General features: G+C 30.7%; 1 protein-coding gene across 1 annotated transcript; it reads right to left on the reverse strand.

Annotated features, from left to right (window-relative positions):
- Positions 1-128: 128 nt before the first annotated feature.
- On the reverse strand, positions 129-5512 carry LOC145581632 (proteasome subunit beta type-5). The gene is made up of 8 exons (XM_081638649.1): positions 5366-5512; positions 4553-4675; positions 4307-4436; positions 3313-3419; positions 2434-2568; positions 2232-2335; positions 611-711; positions 129-522 (listed from the first exon to the last, which is right to left on the reverse strand). Exons 2-8 carry the CDS (start codon positions 4664-4666, stop codon positions 395-397), a joined length of 819 nt encoding a protein of 272 aa, XP_081494775.1. The 5' UTR covers positions 4667-4675; positions 5366-5512; the 3' UTR covers positions 129-394.
- Positions 5513-23849: the final 18337 nt, after the last annotated feature.

Here is a 23849-nt window from a genome sequence, read left to right on the forward strand (position 1 = left end):
ACTCTAGGACCTAAAAACTTGTTTTCAGTTTTTTTAAAAACAAAAAAATTGTAAAAACTTCAGAACTCGCAAAAAAGTAAAAACTACTAGAGTCGAATGTCACAAAGAAAAATCAATTAAGAAACTCATGAAACCCAGAAAGGAAGTAACATCCACTTTCACTAAGAAACTCTGCATAACCACAAGAACAATTCATGAAACTATGGCTACAAGCTTGAAAGCATTAGTCTATTAGTACAATAACGAACAGCTAATTTGGTTCATATGAACACAGGAAATCATTAGGGTATTGCAGAGAATCACCTCGTGAGCGATGATCCACTTGATTTAAAAGCATTAAAAACATTCTCCACTTCAGCTGCTACTAGAGAATAGGCCTTCTTCCACCTCACTTTTAAGCTCCAACTACTTCAACCATTTCCTGCTCTATAGTGGCAGGCACAACAGGGTTATATTGATAGTGGAGTTCCCCAACATCATCCCCGGTTAGCTTCTTCCATCCATCAGGTCCGACATGATAAACTATAAAGTGAAAACAATTAGCACTTGTGTTTACTAAAATGTCCAGAACTCCAGATGCATCATGCATGTGCAAGATAAAAGTACATACCACTAACAACTCCACCACTAGCTCCGTCACGGTATGTAGCATGGTAAATAGCTCTTCTAGCTAGCTCGGATGCTTCTTCAACTGTCATATCATATCGATACCTGGAAATGTAATGCAAACGATCCATAATGTCACAAGGCAATGGAACTTGTACTAGTGACTGAAACTCTGAAATTTTTTACGGAATATAAAAATGTAAATTATTTGTCTACAAGACTGAACTGAAGAATGATTAATATCCAATCCATACAAAGCATTGACTAGCTTTTAGCCATATAAGTTCTTCAAAAAGAAATTTAGAGTAAAGCAGAAAACAGTCAGCAACTAAATAGCATTTCCAATGTATGGACTTCCTGAAGTGAGATGATTATGAAAATATAACAGCCTATCCCAATATGAAAAGGCCTCTTCCAGATATATATGGTGATTATGGTCCTAATTGTTGCCATACTATTTACATTACACCACAAAAAAAAATTGAAAAAGAGAGAGAGGGTTCATGAAATTGAACCCTTAAATAGGACAGCATAGACAGTAGCACCAGCAGGAATTAGAAAAAAAAAAAAAAAAAAAAAAAAACCCTCTAGATTTTCAGGTTTAACCATTAATCTGGAGGATCTCTAAGGCTCGGTTGTTTGTTTTGGTGGAAAATCTTTTCCGAGAAAATAATTTTCCTAAGGGCAGAAAACAATTTTCCCATAGGTAGAAAGTTGCTATTTAAAAAAGGAACATCAATTTCCTTTAGTGAAGAAGGTATGCGGAATGCCACATTTTTCTTTTAAAAAATACTCCATTTTCTCTCCTTTATCCTTCCCTATCCTTCCCCATCCTTCCATTTTACTTTTTTTTCATAAGTAATCAGACAAACAAAGGAGAACCTCCTCCACAATCATGTTTCCATTGAAAACTGTTTTCTTTAGAAAATGATTTTCTATGAAAAATGTTTACCATCGAAACAAACGGAACCTAAAACTGCCACTAAATTTCAGCTGCAAAAGGCTGATACGCTCCCTGGCCAAAAAAAACATCTAACTGCTGCAACAGAGCAACTACATACATAAGCAACCTAGATACTTGGCATGTTGAAGAAAAAACTAGGCAGTAACTTTTAAGGGCTGTAAAACTCTCCTGTGTACAAACAATTACTTTATATAAATACAAACCAAAAAAAAAAAAAAAAAAGAAAAAGCAGATATGAGGGCTTTGATAGCACTTGGAGAGCCTAAAGGTGTAGTAGAATTAGATGTCATATAACTCATATTTACATGAAGTAATACCCAATTATATTGCAGAAAATGAAGGTAAGGGGTGAATAAGAATGTGAGAGAAGGAAGCAATCACCCAAATGCTAATACTGGACAGTATCATGGATGGATGATGGTTCAGCGCCTATATTTTGATTTTCAATTGCTTGCTATAGTCTTAATCCTTACACAAGATGTATTCATAATTGACTATGCAATGTGAATTGTGGGAGTTCAAAGGAAGCATATTGATACAACGTCCCAACCAGATTTGAGTCAAGATTAGATAAACCGACCTTATAAAATCAAAGGTTATCAAAGAAATAATGATGGTACAGGCTAAAGCAATCCAAAAATCAAAGAAAAAAGGTACCAACCCATTGTCAAGCACACCATACGCATATGGGGAACCAGATCCAACAGAGAACCGCATTCCTTTGAGCCTTCCACCTTCACTGTCCACATAGTATAGACCAGGTCCCTATAAACCATATAGAAACACGCAACTTGTAACTTGGGGCCCCGTAAAGGAAACTGACAAAGACAACAGGCAAAAAAAATTAAGGATCATTCTATTACCGTTTCATCCCACCCAGCAATCATTGTGCCAACAGAGAGACCCATGCCCCGGTAGTTATACAAAATGTTTGCTAGCAATTTTGAAGCTCCTGTAACAGAAATTCTTCGTTTGTTTGCAAGTTCATGTAACCGGCACTGCAAAATCATACAAACACTGTCATTATTTCATGGACACACATGATGCCAGACAACTAAAATGGTCTCCTAATAGGCAAATAGCAATAGAACAACAAATAGAGCGTCAACCTAGAAGCATGGATAGATTTGCGTAAATTTAGCTGGAAATACTCCCCCCAACACAGACCCACAAGAGCTCAATGACCCTTCTCATTGTATACTACATGTAGCAGTGTAGCACACTATTTAAGCAGCTAAATTATTCAGCTCTCTACTCTTTTGTGATTGACAAAAATAACGTGCAAACTCCAAATAGTGAGATGCTCAAAAATAGTCCAATCATCATCAACGCTGAGTTAATGAACTTTCACTTATTTTAATCACATTCTCTCCTCCCACAAATGCCACTGTTCCTATTTGTTTCAAAAAAATCTCCCCACAACAGCCAACAGCATGACATCAGATATGCAACATATGACTGCTCATATAAAACAACTAAGTTGGGAAGGGAAAAGTGAACCCCCAGTCAAAACACACAACAAAAGGAAATAGCTTAGAAATCAAACACATGACATTCATGCACCCAAATGTTCTCCATTAAAAGAGAATTAACAGTTATCTCTCCTGTATACTGAAAATAAAAACTCCTCTGTGCAGTATTTCTTAGAAAGAAGCAATAATTGCAGTATGCAGTAATTTCAGACATGTTAGTTCCTCAGAGGCTCAGAGCACAGTTTCACATTAGCCTAGAATGATTAGTACCTTAATTCCCAAGTTACGATGCCAAAATTGGCAGTCAGCAGCTCCACCAGCCATGGTGCCAAGCATATAAGGATTAATTTCAATAATTTTCTTCACGGATTGAGATGCTGCAAAAGTTTCAAACACCGTAAGTAACGGAGGATGTAAGAAAGAATAAGTTAGGACGATTTATTCCAAACAGTGTTTGGGAGCTTTGCAGAAAATAGCACAATCCAAATATCATGATGGGTCAAGTCTATGACATACCTAAACCGCTCCAGGAAAAACGTGGACATTGTGCATTCAGAAAGGTAAGCCAAAGCAAGTAAGCTTGTCATTTCTAGAATAGTTTTGCCCTTCCTTATCTTTAAACTCCATCCCCTCCACCCCCCCCCCCCCCCCCACGTTGCTATTTACTCAACAAATTCTACTATCCATGGTTGCTTCTTCCTCCCCTCCAATCCCCTCCCAATCCCTTCATCTTGATCATTACTGCTTTTGAAGATTAGCACTATCTTTTGCTCGAGTACTGATACCTTTACCAATCAGTTTAGTGAATCCTACAGGTCTATAAGGAAGAGCGATTGCATCTAAATATCTAAGCCTCACAGACACCAATAGCAGTAAGATCTGACATACTCAAGGTTCAGCTTCCACAACAATATGGTTTTAAGAAATATGAAACCCCAAAAAGCAAGGGGAAGTAAATTTCTTTAACAAAAAAAATGAATCTATGACCATAACTACTACTTATCTACAAACACAAGGCCAGGTAAGAGATATTCCAGTTACAAATTCATATATTTCCCAATGTATTTGTTCACGGACACCAAAAGCAAACTAAAAAACAAAAGTTGCAAAACGGATAAAGGAGTACAAATTACAAAGCACTGAATTTAAGTAGATGCCTGCCTTGTAAAAAAAAAGGTAAATCCACTACAACAAGCCACAAGAGCAAAGCTAGTCAGTTTAAACAGCAGAAGAAGCTATTAAAAAAGGGTTAAGTAAAACTTACATATGTATCCTCCCATGCTAGCTCGGGAATCAGCAGCAACCATGACACCATGTTTGAAGATAAAAGCAAGAGTTGTAGTCCCCTTAGCGGGCTTCACCATTTGTATGGCCTCTTTCTGAAATCCATCAAACTGGAAGAAAAAATGGGAATAACATTGTAAGTCAACCAAAATCTCAATCACACTGACTAATCCAAACAATTTATATGCCTCCATGTATCAACTATCAAACCATCACGATATCTTACATCGGTAGGATTAGGGAGATCGAATGAAGGGGTCATTTGCAAGCCATCAAATACAGCATCACTTCTCCGGAAAAGCGGAGCAGTTGATTCAAGACCACTTGTATCAAGCTTCATATTATTATCCTAAAAAATCAGTCGAAAAAGCAGGGAAATTACTCCATCAAGTACAGAATTTGGCAGCTAAAAACGGCATAATACTCACCCATCCACACTCCTCTCAAGAAAATATAGGCGTATCATATAAACCGACTTATAATTCCAAATCATGCCAACTTTCTGGACAAACTAGATTCAAATGCAATACAATTCTCGGCTAATTCCGAAAAGGCTAAACCCTCAATCTCATCACACTCTCAACCTATCAAAGATAAATTGAACTATCATATCGAATTATCGAGCTTCAACGGTCTACTAAATTATTACTCTCATCTAAAACAATCAAACAAATAAAAAAAAAATTAAAAAAATAAAAAAAAACATATACAAGAGTAAGAACTGTACTAATTTGAAACATGAACATAAATAAGAGCTAACAATAACTCAAAAAAAAATTAGATAATCAAGCTCAGACTCTTGAAATTGATAAACAGGTACACATTTCAGAACAAAATTTAAAATTAATCGAAAAAACACATCATCTCATCAACAATCAAAAATAATACAGTACGACGACTAACAATCAAAAATTACAAAATGAAGAACCTAAAAAATTTGTGAATCTTAAACAATGGTGAACAATTGATCAAGAAGCTAATTTAAATCAAATTGAATGTAAAGCAATAAGATTGCGAGTGATTAATTGAATGAACAAACCTAGAAATTGCAGATCGGAGTGACTGTTAGGAGAGAGAAAGAGAGAAATTGGGGAGGTTTTGCGAAAAAGTAATGAAATAATTCTTGTTAACGAAGGTTTCTTGCGCCAGAGTCTACCTTTTGAAAGTGGGCTTTTGCCTTTTTTTTTTTTTAAGAAGAAATTGGGCTTCTTAAATGGGCTTACCTTTTGAAAGTGGGTTTCTTGACCCTAAATTTTGGTCATGGTGGTTGCATCATTTTAATTTCCGCATTTACTCCCGTCTTCATTCTACTTAAGTACTAGATACATTTTTTTTTTTTAATAAAGCCGACCTTTAAAGTGTTAAACCTTTTTTTTTTGGCAATTCTACCTTTAATATGTTATTTTTCTCTTCTTACATCCCTTACTTTCCCTCATTCATGTTGTTAACAACAAACAGAGCTCTGCTATGTTATTTTCTCTTCTTACATGACTAGTTATGAGTTTATGACACGTGCGCATCAACCGCCTTATTGATCGATAAAAGTTTAATTTAGATTGGGATCATATTATCATAACATCACACTCATAATATAAGAATATATACACTAGGTAACAGATATGGAAAAAGAAATTAAAGCTAAGGAAGATTATGATGCCCCTTAAATAATTAACATTACCTTTTCGATTCGTACTCATAGTTGGTTGTGGTCTTGTGACTCCAGAATCTAGATTAGCAATACCTTTACTCTCTATATCGAACATGATACTTACCCATAAACCAAAAATAAAGGCTCATAATTGCATACATAGAATACATAGTGCCATAACGGTATTGCTACTCGTAAACTTTATACAATTTTTACTACTACATACTATATGGGTAAATACGTGTTTAAGTATGTATATGAGCATAAAAATTATAGTGTAAAAAATGTAAAAAACAAAGTGATTTTTTTTAACTAGTATACTTGGTACATTTTTTCAAAACATTAATTATTAAATTTGGTTATCTATCATAGTACGGGCCTGTTCACTTCAGTTTGATTTCAGTTCATTTCAGCTCTTAATTTCCTTCTCTCATAAAATATTCATTTCACCTCAATTCAGTTCACCTCTAATCAATTCAGTTCAACTCACTTCATTAAATGTGAACATGTGCTAACTAAAGTATGGATACTTATATACATTAATGTACATCTCTTATACTCTCTTGATCTAAGCATTTGAAGTTCAATTGCTTTTCTTGATTTTTCTACATTATTGTTTCAAAAATAAAAAAAAATAATTGAGTAAATTATACATTCGAGGAAGGACAAAGAAAAATCTAATAAAGGAAATTAAAAGAGTTAAACTAAAAGCTCCTAAGGAGGAATAAGCTGCATTAAGGTCACGCCACTAACGTCCTCATTTAAGATTCTCCGGAATTTAAAGGAGTCGTCCCTTTAAAAATGTAAAACCCATCATCTATGACTCCACGATTTTACAATTCAATCCGCTGTTAAGCCGCTTGATTTTCTTCTTGAACAACTACGAATCACTTTTATTAATTAGTATCCTACATTCCTCCTACCTTGATAATCAAATCGTGAATGTAACAGTAACAAATTAAGTGAGCACACTAACCATTTCTATTCGCATTGCCTTGAAGAGATTGTACAAAACAGTAGCGGAGCCAGAATTTTTAAGTGAGGGGGGCAAAAATAATATCTATGTATGTACAATTTCGCAACTATTGAGTTTATTATGCATTTACTAAAAAAAAATGTTAGTTACAAGATTTGAACTCTTGACTTGTTGTGCACTATCACATAAAAAACCGAGCAAATTTAATTTTTATTTTGAGCCAAGGGGGAGGCCAAGGCCCCCACCAGCCTCCCTTAGCTCCGCCCCTGGTACACAATGTGACAATGCTAGCTTAGGTTAATGTTATGGCTTTTAATAAAGGTGACCATGGCCTAAAGAGTTGATATATTATTTATTTTTAACGTAGTTCTACTATCCATTCAAGTGGACCACTCTTAAAAGCCCATTAAATAATAAAGTATTGGGCTACACTAAATCCATTAGTGTTTCTAAGGGTTAAATGGCTTGAATGTTCAAACTAAGCTAGTAGAAGATTATACACTTTCTGCCTATCCAACATGCTACTAACGTTCCTTTTACCTTATCATTCATTCTTTTTTTGAAGGGGAAAAAAAGACTTGGCTTGTTTGGATACAGTTTTAAGAAGGAAGGGGAGGGGAGGGGAGGGAGGAAGAAATTCACCTCCCTTGTTTGGATAGAGGAGAAAAGGAAGGAAGGGGAGGGATATCTTGACTAACATGAGCAAACAAACAACCATTCACCAATTTGCCGTAACATTGCACAAACAAAAAAAACAATTATCAATGGATGAAAATCAATTGGATTATCAAATATGGTGGATTAATCCATAACCATAACATGTCAACATATTGTAAATAGCAATTGATAAATCGATCCACACAAAAAAGCTTGAGCAAGATATTGCAATTGGGGATAATATTAAAAATTAGGTTTTCTCAATTACAAAAATTGCAGAATTGAGGTTGAATTTTCGAAAAATTGCAGCAAATTCAACTCGTCGTTGTTAAGGATAATAGATTTGAGGTTGAATTTCTGGAATATTGCAGCAAATTTGTGGAGAAAATCGCAGCTTTGAGCAGAGGATGAGGAGAGAGGAGAGAGAAGAGTTTGTTTAGTTTAGAAGAAAATAAAAGGGTAAAATTGTCTTTTCATGATAATCAGTTTGTAAAATTAATTTTCCTTCCAAATCATTTCAAGATTGAAGAGATTTTACTGCTAAACAATTAATGGAAAGTTTTCCTTCCATTTCCCTTCCCTCCCCTCCATAATTTACTATCCAAACAAAAGATATTGCATCCCTCACTTTCCCTTCTCTTCCTTTCCTCCTAAGTCCCTCTATCCAAACAATATGTTAGTAATGTGAATTCTTCAGTTTTTGATAGTTGGAAGAAAAAAAAATTAATGGGCATTAAAAAAAACATAATTTAAAAAAAAAAAAAAGATAGCGAGAGAGGTTGAGTTGAATGATGCATGATAATATTTGACCACCTTTTTTTATTAATTTATTTTTTTTAAATGAAAACAGCACGATATTACATTATTGAAGATCCAATTTTCCTAAAGTTATAAGGATTTTAAGGGAAAACATCAAGACAAACAAACTCATTACAGCCTCTAGAGTCCCATCTAGCAACAAGATTAAAGTGAAAGCATATTTTAAAAAAATAAATAAATAAGAAAAATTCATGTTGAAAAAAACGTCTTAGTTTCTTCCGACACTGGTGGTAGTTGTTTTATACGGAGTATGATTGACAAGGTGCTAGTATAAGATTTTATTTAATTTATGTACTCATGTACAAATGTACAATTCTCATCAAAAGTCCATTGAAATGAACAGCTATTGTTTATTTAAGCGCATATTTAAAACTTATCAATAGATCTACGTGTTTGGATTGAAATTGTCTACGTAAGATATTTGTATCCCTAATTAAAATACTTTTAAGGACGAGACTAAATCGTATGTTTTCTACTAATTTTCTTAAGAAAACGACTTCTCACAAGTATTTTCAATATTCCCTTTGGGAAGTGCCAAAAGAGGAAATCACAAAATTCATAACGCCATGAATGCGACGTCGTTTAATAATGTTTTCATATTTTGTATTACTATACTATATTGTTTTTTTGATAGGTACCGATTAAAGTATGTGGCAAAATATGTTTGAGTCAAAGATATAAAATGATTGTCTAACAACATACTTCTAATAGCCATACCCCTTACTAAAAGATTGCCTAGCAACTAATTTTTGACGCAATGATGTGATTTTTTTTATTTTTTTTGTTTTGTCAAATTAGTTAATTATAGCTCAAACCATGGTCCCACACTTAATTTAATCTTGTGGGGACCCCAATTATGATAGTAATGGTTTGAATTAACACACTTAAATATAAGTTAATGATGGAACATAGTAGTATTTAGAATTCATTTGGTTGCACATTACAATTCTAAGCTACATAATTAGCACGTATTATTAACTTTCTCGCTTTTTAGGCCCTGTTCTATTCACCTTATTTTTGTTGAACTGGAATTATTTTTACTGAATTAAAATTATTTTTGTTGAACTGAAATTAATATTACTGAACTGAAATTATTTTTGCTGAACTGAAATTATTTTTACTGAATTATATTTCTTCTTTAAAGTTACTGATTTTTACTGAACTGAAATTAATTTTACTAAACTGAACTTATTTTTACTGAATATTATTTTTTTAAGGTGAAGTGAACAGGGCCTTAGTACTCCAACTCTTATGAAATTGTTTGTTTGAATATAGCTAGGAAGTTACAACTCATGAGAATTTTTTACTTATCTAAGGAGGTTACAGGTTAGACAAGCAATTACGGAGAAATATAATAAGACCTATTTACTTCATCTTACAAAAATAATATTCAGTAAAAATAGTTTTAGTTCTGTAAAGATAATTTTAATGCAGTAAAAAGCTAAAAATAAGTTCGGTTTAGTAAAATTAATTTCAATTCAGTAAAAATCATTAACTTTAAAGAAGAAATATAATAGGGAATCAGTAAAATTAATTTATGTTCATCAAAAATAATTTCAGTTCGGTAAATTAATTTCTATTTAGTAAAAATAATTTAAATTCAACAAAAATAATTTTAGTTTAGTAAAATAATTTAAGTTTAACAAAAATTAGGTGAAGTGAACAAGACCTAACTTCATACACTCATGCAAACCAAACTTCTCGTGTATTTGGATGTTAAACTAACATACACTAAATTGTCATAGTTTTTTAAGTTCTTCCATGCAATGGCTTTTAAGTATATTGTTCTAGTAGATATATAACTCCGAGTAGTGGTTTATATGATTCAATCAATACTATATATTAAAGTAATCACCGAGATTATCCCAGCAGAAGTACACGTATTACGGCCATATTAAAAAAAGGTTTATATGATTCAATCAATACTATATATTAAAGTAATCACCGGGATTATCCCAGCAGAAGTACACATATTACGACCATATTAAAAAAATTCCCGACAAAATTTAGACCAAATAGTAGAGGGAGTTAAGGTAGGAGAAGAGAGCTTAAAACCATAGACCTTAAAAATGGTAGAGGGTGACGATCTGATTCATCCTTGCGGGCCTTAATGAAAATCAACCCTGAAAAGTAGAACATTACGTATGATATATAACATGTTTTAAGTAGATAATTGTAATTTCAACACATGTCTATTTCTAAGTTTACTTTTCATCATTAAGTTTTCTTGTCATAGAGACTATTGGTGCCCCCAATATGATTAGGAGCAATAATTTAACCTAAAGATTAATTTGAAATTTGGTTCGAGCAAATATGTTAGCCCATTGATATGTATAGATATAATTATGTTCAACTTTAATTTTGGAAAACAAAATGGTATGATGTCTAATTGCCTAAAATGTCAAATTAGTATAAAATAAGTGGGAAATATATTGATATGATCATGTAAAAGCATAATTAATATTTTTATATACATTAGGTGGAAATGTGGAATATACAGTTTTGTAATGTGGCCAAATTTTAACCTCAGATCATGCATTACAAAGAATATAGACTCCAAAGATTTCAAATTAAATTAGCTTAGTTTAGCATCCACTTTTTCACAAGTTTATTATTAACACAAAATATATTCCTTTCGTAATAGTTCATATAACAAAAAGTGTACATGTGGACTTCTCTTAGTTCTTTACCAACCTAATGCATGCTATACGAATATAAATTTATCTTAGATGATAAACTAATTTAGGCTCTCTTATCTTTGTCTAATCTTGACATAGATCATACCTTTATATGTAAGTATGCATATACTTAGAGTCTATTCTGATTTACTAAACTGAGCTGAATTGGACTGAACTGAACTGATTGGAGCTTAACTGAATGTTTTATGAGAGAGGAAATTAGAAACTAAGTTGAACTGAAAATAAGCTGAAAAGAACAGATCCTTGATAGGTCAATATAGATCTTTTTTAATTTAGCTAGGCTCTCTTATCTTTGTCTTTGCAACTCATTCAAATAAAAAAAAAAAAAAGTTAGCCTGTCCAAAATTAGTTTACCTAAAATAAGTGAACATAGCGCAACAAGGGTCCCGTTGTAGATACCGAAATAGTTCTAATTGTATTTGGTGATTATATAATTTTTAATCCTACATTTGGAAATTTGGCGATGATTTTATGAGTGAAGGTTAACCTTAAAGCCACATGCGAGTGTGATAATAGATAAACATGTGCACTATGCAACAATACACATGGGCAAAATGACCTAATAAGTAATAACGTTCATAAACGGCAAACTTTAGAACAACCATTTGGAACAACATTAAAGCATAAACATTACATTAATGAGAAAATTATAAATTCTATATATAATTACTTGTGTATATAATTAATATATTTATAATGCATGTCACAACATGATGATCTTGCTGCTGGATCCTTGCATTAGTACCCACAAACAATTTGTCCAATTATTAATTGTTTAGTTTTTAATCAGTTAAGATCATTATACAATGGACTTGCTTCCCACGGTGGTTAATTAATTAAAATTAAGCTAATCATTGTAAAGTGAGCGCCATATAATGTATGTAGACCATGCAATAATATTATGGAATTAAATAACATAAAAGTGAACTATAATTGATATTAGGCAAAACCTTGATCACAAATGCCCCCGGGGCGTTGGCCAGATATATAAGATAAGTTAAAATAGAAATATTGAATCAAATGAAGCTTAATTGCACTGATTGATGCGTAATTTTGGTATGCTTTTCAAAATTAATACTACTTAGGAAAATACGGAGTATTTTAAATGCTTAACTGCCCGGGGACATTCGTTAGCAAGATACTTGGTAATAAACTTATTCGAGTGTTATGAATTTTTTAATTACTTTGTACTATATTAATTAGAGAAACTAATAAAGCTTAGTTAAGCCAGCTAAATGAGTTATTACTTTGTACTATTTAAGTCAATGTATGATGTTGCTTTGCAAGTGTTGTAAGTGAACGGTTGGCTTGGTCTAACTAACTCATAATAAGTAGACGAGTGACCTATACATAATTTGTCTTTGTTTAGCGCAAATAATTCTATTTATTGTGTTTCTCTTTCTCAACCAATCTTGATTTGTTCAAGTGTAACATGAAATAAGCTCAAACACATGTTTTATTAGAACTTTTTCTAGCCAAATCTCGTCTTCACTAATGAAATACATATAATATATAGTAGTATTTTTTAAGACTAGGTTTTTGAGATCAACAAGATTAAAACTTAGTTGATCGATAAGAACACTTCCGATCCAAAATTTAGGTCGATCATATCCAAGACTAAAAATTTACTTTTGAGGTGAAATTCCAATTTGACCCGATCCATCCACAATCGTCTTTAGACTCTTGTGAATTTGCGATACTACATTGCTAACCCCATAAATAGCCAAATGGGCAAATAAATGGCAATGATGGCAATGGTAAGGCCATTGAAGTCCCACTACAAGTATCTTAAAAGATTTGCTGCAAAATCTTATACTAGTAGTAATGTTTTTAGTATCTAATTATTTGTATTCAAAAGAAGAAAAAATAAACAAAAACAATGCTTTGCTAAATTGCTAGTAGCCTAGTACTTCGTACTTTCGTAGCAAGTAGTGGAGCATGTATTTCAAACCAATTTATAGCTTAAACAACGCTTAATTTTACTGCATAATGTTTGTGAGTGAATGATGACGAAACTCCACATTTGAAAATTGCGTCGTTTTTTGGCTTAAAATTTTGAACCCTTCATTCATTTTATTAAACTTGTTTTTTTTAGTAACATCTTTGTCAGAATAGCATAATCTTCCTTGTATGTTTCCACTTGTTCTAGATTTCATCTTTAATTTTGTAGTCTTTTGCCAATTGCAATTTTTATTAGCAAAATCGGTCGTATCTTATGAATTTTATTATATACGAAGTATAAAATTTTTGTTTTTATTTTTGTTGGATTTAGGATCAATGTAATTTTCAAGAAAAAGACTTGGGGCTATAATTTTTTTAATAAATTTGTTTCTTCTATTACTATTTCTAGAAGCTCATGTGCAATTGAGGAATTGATTTGGTACATTAATTCTTCAAAGTGTAATGCCCTACCTTTTTTTTTGTTATTTTTGAGGAAAATCGTTTGTTATTAAATACAAATCATAAAGATAAATTAACCGATCTAGTCAATTCTTATACATTATACAGGGTGTTCTATTCTATATACGATATTCACATATTTAATTTAAACAAGTATATTATTCTAAATAAATTTCGAAGGGATAACTCCATAAAATAACTTCTTTAATAAAATGGGTTGTGTGCTTGCTTTAGTCTTTAATCTTTATGAAATAATTAAAGTCCTAATCTCATCCACTTCACCACTTGGGGAACTAATGACTTCATCAAGTTCAATATACAATAGAAAAGTTTTGCATGGCTCCTCGTCAACCAAAAGACATTACAAACACAACAGAAATTAGGCCGAAATCTTGTAAGCAATTTGTTAATAATTAACTTTACTTGAAACCTAACACTATAACCTAGCTTTATCCTTGTTAGATTGTGTATTTGTGTTGATCAAAAGTTTTGGTGATATGATTTACAATCCTTTCTAAGAAAGTAATGGGCTATTTTAATGTCATTACATAACAATAAGAGAAGGTTTTCTGTGAGACCGTTTCACGTGAGTCCGGATTATAATGAACCCACCCATCCCCCACCCATTTCATCGTTGTCTCCGCCGATCTCTGTTGTCTCGGCCACCACCACCACCTTCCCCCCGTCGTTTCATGCCCTTTTCCGTCATCGACAAAACTCAGCACCCCAATTCAAATCCGAACAACCCATCAATGAAAGACCCGAATTCCTACCTCTAAGGTTCAGTTCTTTGAGGGAAAGAACCAAGGATATTCTCAGTGTTGTTGCGTCGCTTCTCTTTGGTGTTGCTTGTGGTGCTCTTACTGCTGGAAACATGTACTTGATTTGGTCCTTGTTCAATCACCGACATGGATCATACTTGATGGGTAATCAGACATTTCTTTGTTTCGTGAGTAATCAGATATTCTTAGTGATTAGTAAAAAATATTAAGTAATTTTAGTTTTTTTTTTTTTTTTTTTTTTTTTTTTTTATAATCCAAATAAGATTTTGTTAGTCAAGTTAAGTTAATTTTCATCAGGAAATAGATATTTTGAGTCAGGAATAAAATCATTCTAGTCAGGGATAAGTTAATTTTTATCAAGAATTAGATATTTTTAGTCAAAAATAAAACCATTTTAGTCAGGAATAAAATCATTTTAGTCAGGAATAAGTTAATTTTCATCAGGAATTAAATATTTTTTTGTTTTATGAGCGGACTCACGTGAGTTCGTTCTACCCAATACTTTTACTAACAATAAGCTTAGGGTCTGTTCACATTTACTGAACTGAACTGATTGGAGCTGAACTGAACTGAGCTAAAATGAATATTTTATGAGAGAATGAAATTAGGAGCTAAACTGAATTGAACTGATTGGAGCTGAATTGAACTGAATTGAACTAAAGTTAAGCTAAAGTGAATAGACCTTTAATAAATTCAATTCATATATATAAAGCTAATTATGGTCTATATATATACATATCAAAGTAGGAGTATGTAATTACTCCGTACACCATATATTTAACTAGGAATAAAGAGGTAGCTAAAGTTTGGATTCCATGCTCATACTTAAATTAATCGGTAAATATAATACTACGTAGATATAATTGTCAATTTATTTATTTGAAAATTCATAGAAAAAATAATACGGAGTACGGAATAAAAGAATTCAAAGTAGTTCTTCTAGATAAGGCATGAATCTTTAACTAGACAAATGTCACTCTTATAAAAGAACCTCATATAATAGAATTAATGCACTTATTCACCTTTCAACTTCGTGCCCATGCTCCCATGATTTCTCAAACTCAAAAAAATGGGTGTACACTTTAATTGATAGATCGAACAAACTCAGAGATTGATATAAATAAATTGTTTGTAAGATGAACAAAACAAAAGAGTTAGCATTGAAAGCAATGCACGACATTGGTAACCCCACATCTCATGCCACACGAGGGAAGGACAAATTGTGGTTAATTTAGGTAACTCCTAGTCCTTATGTCATAAGCTATCATACTTGTAGAACTATAATTTGTTATATACATTTGGGTACACTATACGCCCAATTAATCTAAAGTTTATTTTTATTCTTTATTTGATGATTAAATAAAAACAATCATCAAAATGAGAATAAATACTCATGGGTGTACGGTACACCCAAGTATATATAACAATCTTTCTTGTAGAACGGATTAAGTATTATAAAGCATGGATGTTAATATAATGTTATCATCTAATTTAGTTAGACCCCGTTCACTTCACCATATTTTTGCTGAACTGAAATTATTTTTACTAAAACAAAGTTATATTTGCTAAACTTAAATTATTTTTATTGAACTAAAATTATTATTGCTGAACTGAAATTAATTTTACTGAACTGAACTTATTTTTTCTGAATTGAAATTATTTTTACTGAACTGAAATTAATTTTACTGAACTAAACTTATTTTTATTGAACTTAAATTATTTTTACTTAATATTATTTTTTTAAGGTGAAATGAACAGGACCTTAGTTAAAAACTTAAATAATACTTTCTCCATTTCTTTATAGTTGCAACACTTCCCTAAAATGGAAATGTCACAATAGTTACAACACACTATAATTGGAAAGTATTTTATGTCAAAAGTTGTACTATTGTCCTTATTATAATCTCATGCCCCACTAAATTATACTCTTAACTATCTCTCTCCTCCGTTTTAATTGTTTTAAATCACATGAGACTCACTTTTCTTAAATACCGTGAAAAAAGGGTGTGTTGCAAGTATTAAAAAACGAAGGAAGTACATATTAGAACAAAGTGATATTTGAGTCTTTGGATCAAATATTGTCTAAGAGGGAAAAAGATGCAATTTATCTTAAAATAAAAGATACTTAAAAATATATTCCGTAATTCTCTCTCATTTTGGGAGTATAATTCAAAGAAAAAGATAATTCAAAGAAAAAGTTTCACTTGTAAAGGAAGCTGAAACTTACCATAAGTCCACAAAGAACATCCTTCATTTTTGTATAAACAACTTCAAAATTTTCTCCTTCTCATGCAATTTATGTCAATCTAATGCATACACTAATTTTAACATTTTCAATATAATATAAAGTTAAAAATAAAAAAATAAAAAATATATATAGACATGCTATCCAGTAATTTTGATTGCTGTTTTTTTTAATTTTTATATACGGAGTAGTAAACTTTCTTCTTTTCTTTTTAGCTCACTTTGATTTTTTAGCTATTTAACCACTTTAATTTACTTAAAAGCGCATTATAATTTGTTTTTTCCCTCCCGGGGCTTTGCCTCTCATTTGCAACAACAAAAAAAAAAAAAAAAAAAGCGCATCATAATTAATTTACTTAGCCTTTTTAATATACTATTGTACACCCGGGTGCATCATGTGCATGGTGCATCCGGAAGGCGGAAAGATCGAAAGAACATGCATATTGTTATTTAACAAAAAACATATCGTGTATGACAAATAACATACATATATATGTTTGATAATATGTTCTTCTATACTTATGTTCTTTAACATATGTTGATTAAACATGTTTTTGGGTTTCAATAATACAAAATATGTTCTTTGAATTTGGCTCGTTTGTTTTTTGAGGTAATGAGTTCTTTAACTTATGTTCTTTAACATATATTCTTTAATTTATGTTCTTTAATGTATGTTCTTAAACTTATGTTCTTTTAACATATGTTATTTTGAATTTTTAAATTTAATTTGAAAATGAAATCTCGAATTATTTTTAGTTGAAAATAATTTTAAAGAAAGAAAACTAAAATTATTATGGAAAGTTGGATTTTTGGAGAGAGAAAACTATTTTTGGGGAAATAATATCTTTGGTAAAGATTTTTCCGGTAATGTGTAATTTTTTACTCCGTATGAAATTTAATAAAGTTTTTAGCATGTTTTTTTTTTGTAATGTCTTTATATTTTTCAAAAATGCATGTTCTTTGTTAAAAACAAACATGTTCTTTTTCAATCATCTAAATGTTCTTTTTGACGGTCTCAAAAAAAAAATGTTCTTTTTGACTTTTTTAAATACCTAATGTTGTTTCCGCTTTTTTTTTTTTTTTGTTTAATTGGGTGCATCATGCGCATGGTGCACATAAACATTATTTTTTTTCTTTTTTTTACATAGATAATTAATTTACTTAAAAGTACGTCAAATACGGAGTAGTAAGAAGACAAATAAAATAAAATGAAAAATCATTAAACCAAATAATTAAACATAAGATATTATCATGTACTTGTTTATGGGTGTGAATTTTCTATTTTTTTCACCCAATAGGGTAGCTAGGAAAACTACAGAGAAAGAGCGGTAAAACCGTAAATTAGAGGTGATCATTTACGGGCTTGGACGGGTAGCGGGCCGGGCCTATGCTTATTTTTTTGTCCAACGGGCTTTATGTATCAAACCCGAACCCTTTTATGCGGGCTTGATACTTTGTCCATGTCCGCTTGTTAAACGGGCCGGGCTTGCCCGCGGGCTAACGGGCCTTAATTTTTATTTTATTTTTTATAACACTAACTAATCTTTTTATTATTTACTTGTGCTAAAATTATTTTGGTATAGTTGTCTTATAATTTTTTGTTCACAAATGGTAATAGAAATTAAAAAAAAGGTTGAAATTATGACATATGTTATAAATATATGTAAGATAAAACTTATTTAATAAGTGTTAATGATAAAATATAAAATTAAAATGAATAATTGTAACTAATAAAAGCTTATAGTTCAATATAGTCTCTTTGTATTTATTTTCAAAAATACACAAAGTATGTCATAACTAAATAACTAAATAAAATTATTAAAATAAGAATGTTATTATTATTATTAGTAGTAGTATTATTATTATATATTAATAAACGGGCCGGACGGGCTAGCCCGCGATACATATTTCTTGTCCATACCCGCCCATTTATGATTATGGTATCTCTAAAATTACTGATTCATCGTTTGTTACATTATTTAAGGATTTATTATTATTTATATTTTATTGTTGTAGGCATGAATATATGTACTCCGTGGTCTAAAAAAATGAATATATGTACTCCGTAGTATTTTGTTTTTATAAATTATCTCATTTACCACGTCTTCCCCTAACTATCAATATTAAGGCGTCCTTTACATACACATCTATTATACAATTTAAGGGACACTTTTCCAACTTTTAACCACAACACTTCAAACGCTTAATCCTCAATTTCTGTTAACTTTACCTTTTTTTGGTTAACCTTTCAATTTTCATTATAACTTCCTACTCTATAACTTCCACTAAACAAATTCAATAACTCCCATGAAAACATTGACATATACGATTAATATATTCCGTGCTTTAGCACGATTGCACTCTAGCAATGTATAATTACACTTTCTCATGTTCTCTATTTCACCACATGCTATGTATAAGGGTACAAGCAGAGTGTAAATTTGTAATACATAATTATACTCCAAACAACCAAAAAAAACTACCAAATTAAAGTGAAGCTTCTTTATACATATGAATGAATGAACTTCACTCTTCTTGAATTGTTCAGTGTATTGATCTGCTTATAATTACATCTCATTATCTCATTCTTCGAGAATAAGTTACTTTGGTTGTGTTTGGTAAACAGCTTATTTGAGCAAAATTAACTTATTTGACCAATATTAACTTGTTGACTATTAAATAAGCTAATTCAAGGTGTTTGGTGGGAAGCTTATTTGAAGAGCTTATTCCATTAAATAAACTCTTTTTGAAAAAGCTTCTTTTAGGAGCTTTTTCAATTAGCTTATTCATTAATTTATGGTGAAATGACACTTATACCCCCATTTAATTTAAAATCATACCTATACTACCTACCCCACAATTAGCTTATTGGTCATTTCACATACTCAGTCAACTTTAAGTTATTAACTATTTACCAAACACTTTTATACAATCAACTAATAAAATAAGTTAGTCAAATCAGTTAATACAATCAGCTAGTCAAATCAACTAACATAATCAGCTTCAAATTTCAGCTTTAACCTATTCACCAAACACCACCTTTATTTTTAATAGCCCAAATCAAAGACATCTACATACAACTATGTATTCGGTACGGATGATATAAATAATTTATTTTGGAAGATTACATTTTTTTATATAAATAATATATAATTGGTGGCCGTCTAAATTGTGATATACGAGTACTTCTTATCTTATTTTTATACAAGTATCATTTCATTGAACTACTCGTTATTCATGAAAGAAGGATTATTTAGTTTGCAATAGTAATACAAGTACATTGTACATATTAAGTCTTTGAAATCATCAAAACTTAATGAGACAGGTACCAAGTAAACACTTGTTACTTTAAAGTTATAAAGTACACCCGTTTTTTCAAAATATATTTATTATATATTGTACGTACATGCACTATTAGATTATAAATATGTACATGCACTACTAGATGATAAATTATTAACAAGATAACATATAATGAAATATACGGTATCAAATTTCAAATATCTTGACATATAATCACTTATTGAAATCTATTATAACTCACTTGTGAGTTGTGAACAGTGGCGAATTCAGGAATTTGAAGTAGGGGTGGCACTAGAAACTACCAAATAAAAAAATTCCTAATAACTTGAGCCTCAAACTATTTTTAAGTTAATGATAACACATGTAGTTAGCTAGCATAGATCAAATTAATTTTTTTTAACACAATGTATTGTGTTATCATTCAAAAGTAAATATAAAATCTAAAAAACGATCAATTTCCCAAGCCCATGACTCCATGAGGTTTTTACAAATAATTTAAAAAAAGTAAAACAAAGATATATATACGTAAATGTCAAGAAGCTAAGGCATGGAAGGGAAAAAAATCATTAATAATTTAAAAATGAAAACAAATACTAAAGGCACAAAAGGGAAAAATAATGTCAAAAAGGGAAGAGAAAAAAAAATCATGGATAATTTTTTTAAAAAATGCAAAGACTAAAAAAAACATTGATAAAAAAGAAAAATAAATACTAAAGCTACAAAAGGGGAAAATGAATGTAAAACATTGATTAATTATTTTTTGGAAAAACAAAGACTGAAGTAAAAAAAAATTATATACTCCATACTAGTTACAAAGTATCAAATACTCAATATGACAATCAAATCAATAAATAATAGTCAAAGTAATATAGAGTAAATAGTAATATTTATCAAAATACTCATGTTAATTATGAAATATTTGAAGTCATTTTAATATATACGTAAATGTCAAGAATGAAAGGGAAAAAAGCACCGATAGTTTAAAAAAAGTAAAACAAAGATATATATACGTAAATGTCAAGAAGCTAAGGCATGGAAGGGAAAAAAATCATTAATAATTTAAAAATGAAAACAAATACTAAAGGCACAAAAGGGAAAAATAATGTCAAAAAGGGAAGAGAAAAAAAAAATCATGGATAATTTTTTTAAAAAATGCAAAGACTAAAAAAAACATTGATAAAAAAGAAAAATAAATACTAAAGCTACAAAAGGGGAAAATGAATGTAAAACATTGATTAATTATTTTTTGGAAAAACAAAGACTGAAGTAAAAAAAAAGGGTAAATGAATGCAAAAAAAAAAAAAAAAGTTAATGAATGGAGAGAGATTCGAACCTTTAACCAACCAACACATAGCAATTTATTACACTCCTTTGTTACCATTGCAGCAACTTACCATTCTTGACATTAATTGCAGTGTAAAATATATATACCTTATATTTTTTTTAATATATACCTTATATTAAAACAGGTTATTTTATACAAAAGTTTTTTTTTTTTTTTTTTGAGGGGGAGGCACGTGCCCCCCCAGGTTCCAACGTTGGTCCGCCAGTGGTTGTGAACTCCCTCTGAGTGTCCCACATTAAAGAAAGGGAAGCATATTGTTTCCATTCTATAAGGTATTAGAGGTTAAGAGTTTCTTCTACGTATTATCATCAATTGATTTTAGTATGAAACCTCCTTTGACCTTGTTCGTGGGCCAAACCTTCCCCTTATCTGTTACTCGTAACGAATAGTAATGATTATAGTTATTGCAACACCTCACATCTATCATGCAAATGTAGTGACATATACTACTCTATATCGAGTAACGGCTGTATGATTTTGATGGTTGCTATGAGATTTTTTTCCTCATTTGTGTAGATAAATAAACAAATAATGATTACTTTTAATCCCCTTTCTCATATTAAAAAAAAAAGACATTTCAATTAAATACATGTAAGAATGATGTTTGCATGGTTCACTTTCATTCCACCAACTTAATATCTTCTACAATTACATTCAATTTTCACCCCTTCTTCTTTATAAAATATTCATTTTTCAATAAAGATATATTATAAAATAAAAATTTATATTGTGTATCTATAACAACCCGTGCATTGCATGGGCCAAAAAGCTAGTATTATTTAAAATATTAATTCTTATATTTTGTAAAAATTCAGCACCATATCAATTTTTTTTTTTAACAGTATTTTCTAAAAAAGTTCCTCCATTGCTTACCCATCTCAAAAGTTATGAAGCTAAGCTAAGTTATAAGAAAATTACAAGTTTTTCATCTTTACACATTTTTTGCTTCTCCAATAAGGAATTTATTTTGCTTACATATAACGTTTGTCAAACTCATAAAAAGTACGTAGTTTTAGAAAATATATATAATATCTTTTTACATATGTTTGGGTCCAATTTAGTCCAATTGGGCCTAGTCATTAAATGATCCAATTAAAAGCCCAAGATCAAGGTTCAACTCTCCAATTGTGCTAAAGTCAAGATCAGTCCACAAGACAAGTCAATTGAGCCAAGGCCCACTTCTCCCACATATGCCAAGGTATAAAAGCCATCAATATTACATTTGTACGAACATTAACAAAAAAAGCCTCAAGCAATTAATTCTCTTGCATAGCTTTCTCTCTCTACACATTGTACTGACTTTAGCATTGGAGGGGCCTTCCTCGGCAACACCCCCGAGGCTAGTTTACGTGTGTTTGCTGTGCAGGAAATCCTCGGCCCAACGTCACTTGGACCGAGCCCAGTCTTCACCACGTCATATTTGATTAACTACAAATTTGTATTAGTAGCAAATTAATAAAGCAACAACGACAAGCTGTTATTTTATGATACATAAAAGTAGCTGATGTAATGTGTAGAATTGCATATGATAATATGTCCACATTTTTTTTTTTAACATTTTATGAATGTCTTTGGAGACAAAACTCTAGTGTGTCTAGAATGATGCTTCAATTTGATACATGAAATAAACATCGTGATATTGTATAATTAATTTGAGTTCTAAAATGTGTGGAGTATCATATTAGAGTTATATGTACAGAGTATTAAAGTTAAATATATATAAAACAAAATACAATATAAATACACATCCCAATACTTGTATATTATAGTAAAAGTTAAATGTACGGAGTACTAGAGTTAAGAGTTAAAAAAAAAGAAGATGGTAATTAATTAAGACTCTCTTAACTTGTTTATGGTTGCTTAAGTGTTTAATTTCAATCTATAATAAGCATTGTATCATCATCCAAAATGTTCATATTTGAGAGGATGATATGAGTACAAAATGTTTGTATATAATCCGTAATATGGCACAACAACAACATGTATTTTTGCTTAGAATTCTTAGAAAATTTAAATTCTAACATTATGAGGGGGGGGGGGGGGTATTAAGCTTTCGTATTATTGGATCATCTTGCTAATCATGCTAGATATTTATAATAGCAAATTAATATAGAAATTAATTAAGCGAGTAGAAACGTATAGAAAGGGAAAACAAACACATTTAAAATTAGAGCTTGTCCATATGCGAAGGTATTTAATTGTCATAATATCCGTTAATATTTAAAAAAAAAAAAAAAAAGAGTAATTATGTACATTAATTTATAAGGGGGCCAAGGAAATGATTGTAAGAGTTAAAAGAGTATGACACATAGTTGTTAAATTTTACTTTGACCATGTAAAACGTAACCATCATGTTAAAAAACATTGTAAACTTTATTACAAGAAAATCAAGTACACCTTCAAATTTTAAATCTTCTTAGTTAAATAGTTAGTTCTTTAGTTCAATTTCTTAATTCAAACATTGATTTAACCTTTCCAATTCGTACAAGAAGTTGTCATGAATTACGAATTTAAATCATTAGCACAACCAAAAAAGGAAACAAGAAATTATTAACCTTACCTTTTAACCTAAGAGAACAACACAAAAAAAAAAAAAAAAAAAAAAAAAAAAAAAAAAAAAAAACATGTGTTCAAAAAATTACAAAATATA

This window comes from Chenopodium album, chromosome 15 (assembly GCF_948465745.1).
Source record: "Chenopodium album chromosome 15, dcCheAlbu1.1, whole genome shotgun sequence".
Lineage (NCBI taxonomy): Eukaryota > Viridiplantae > Streptophyta > Magnoliopsida > Caryophyllales > Amaranthaceae > Chenopodium > Chenopodium album.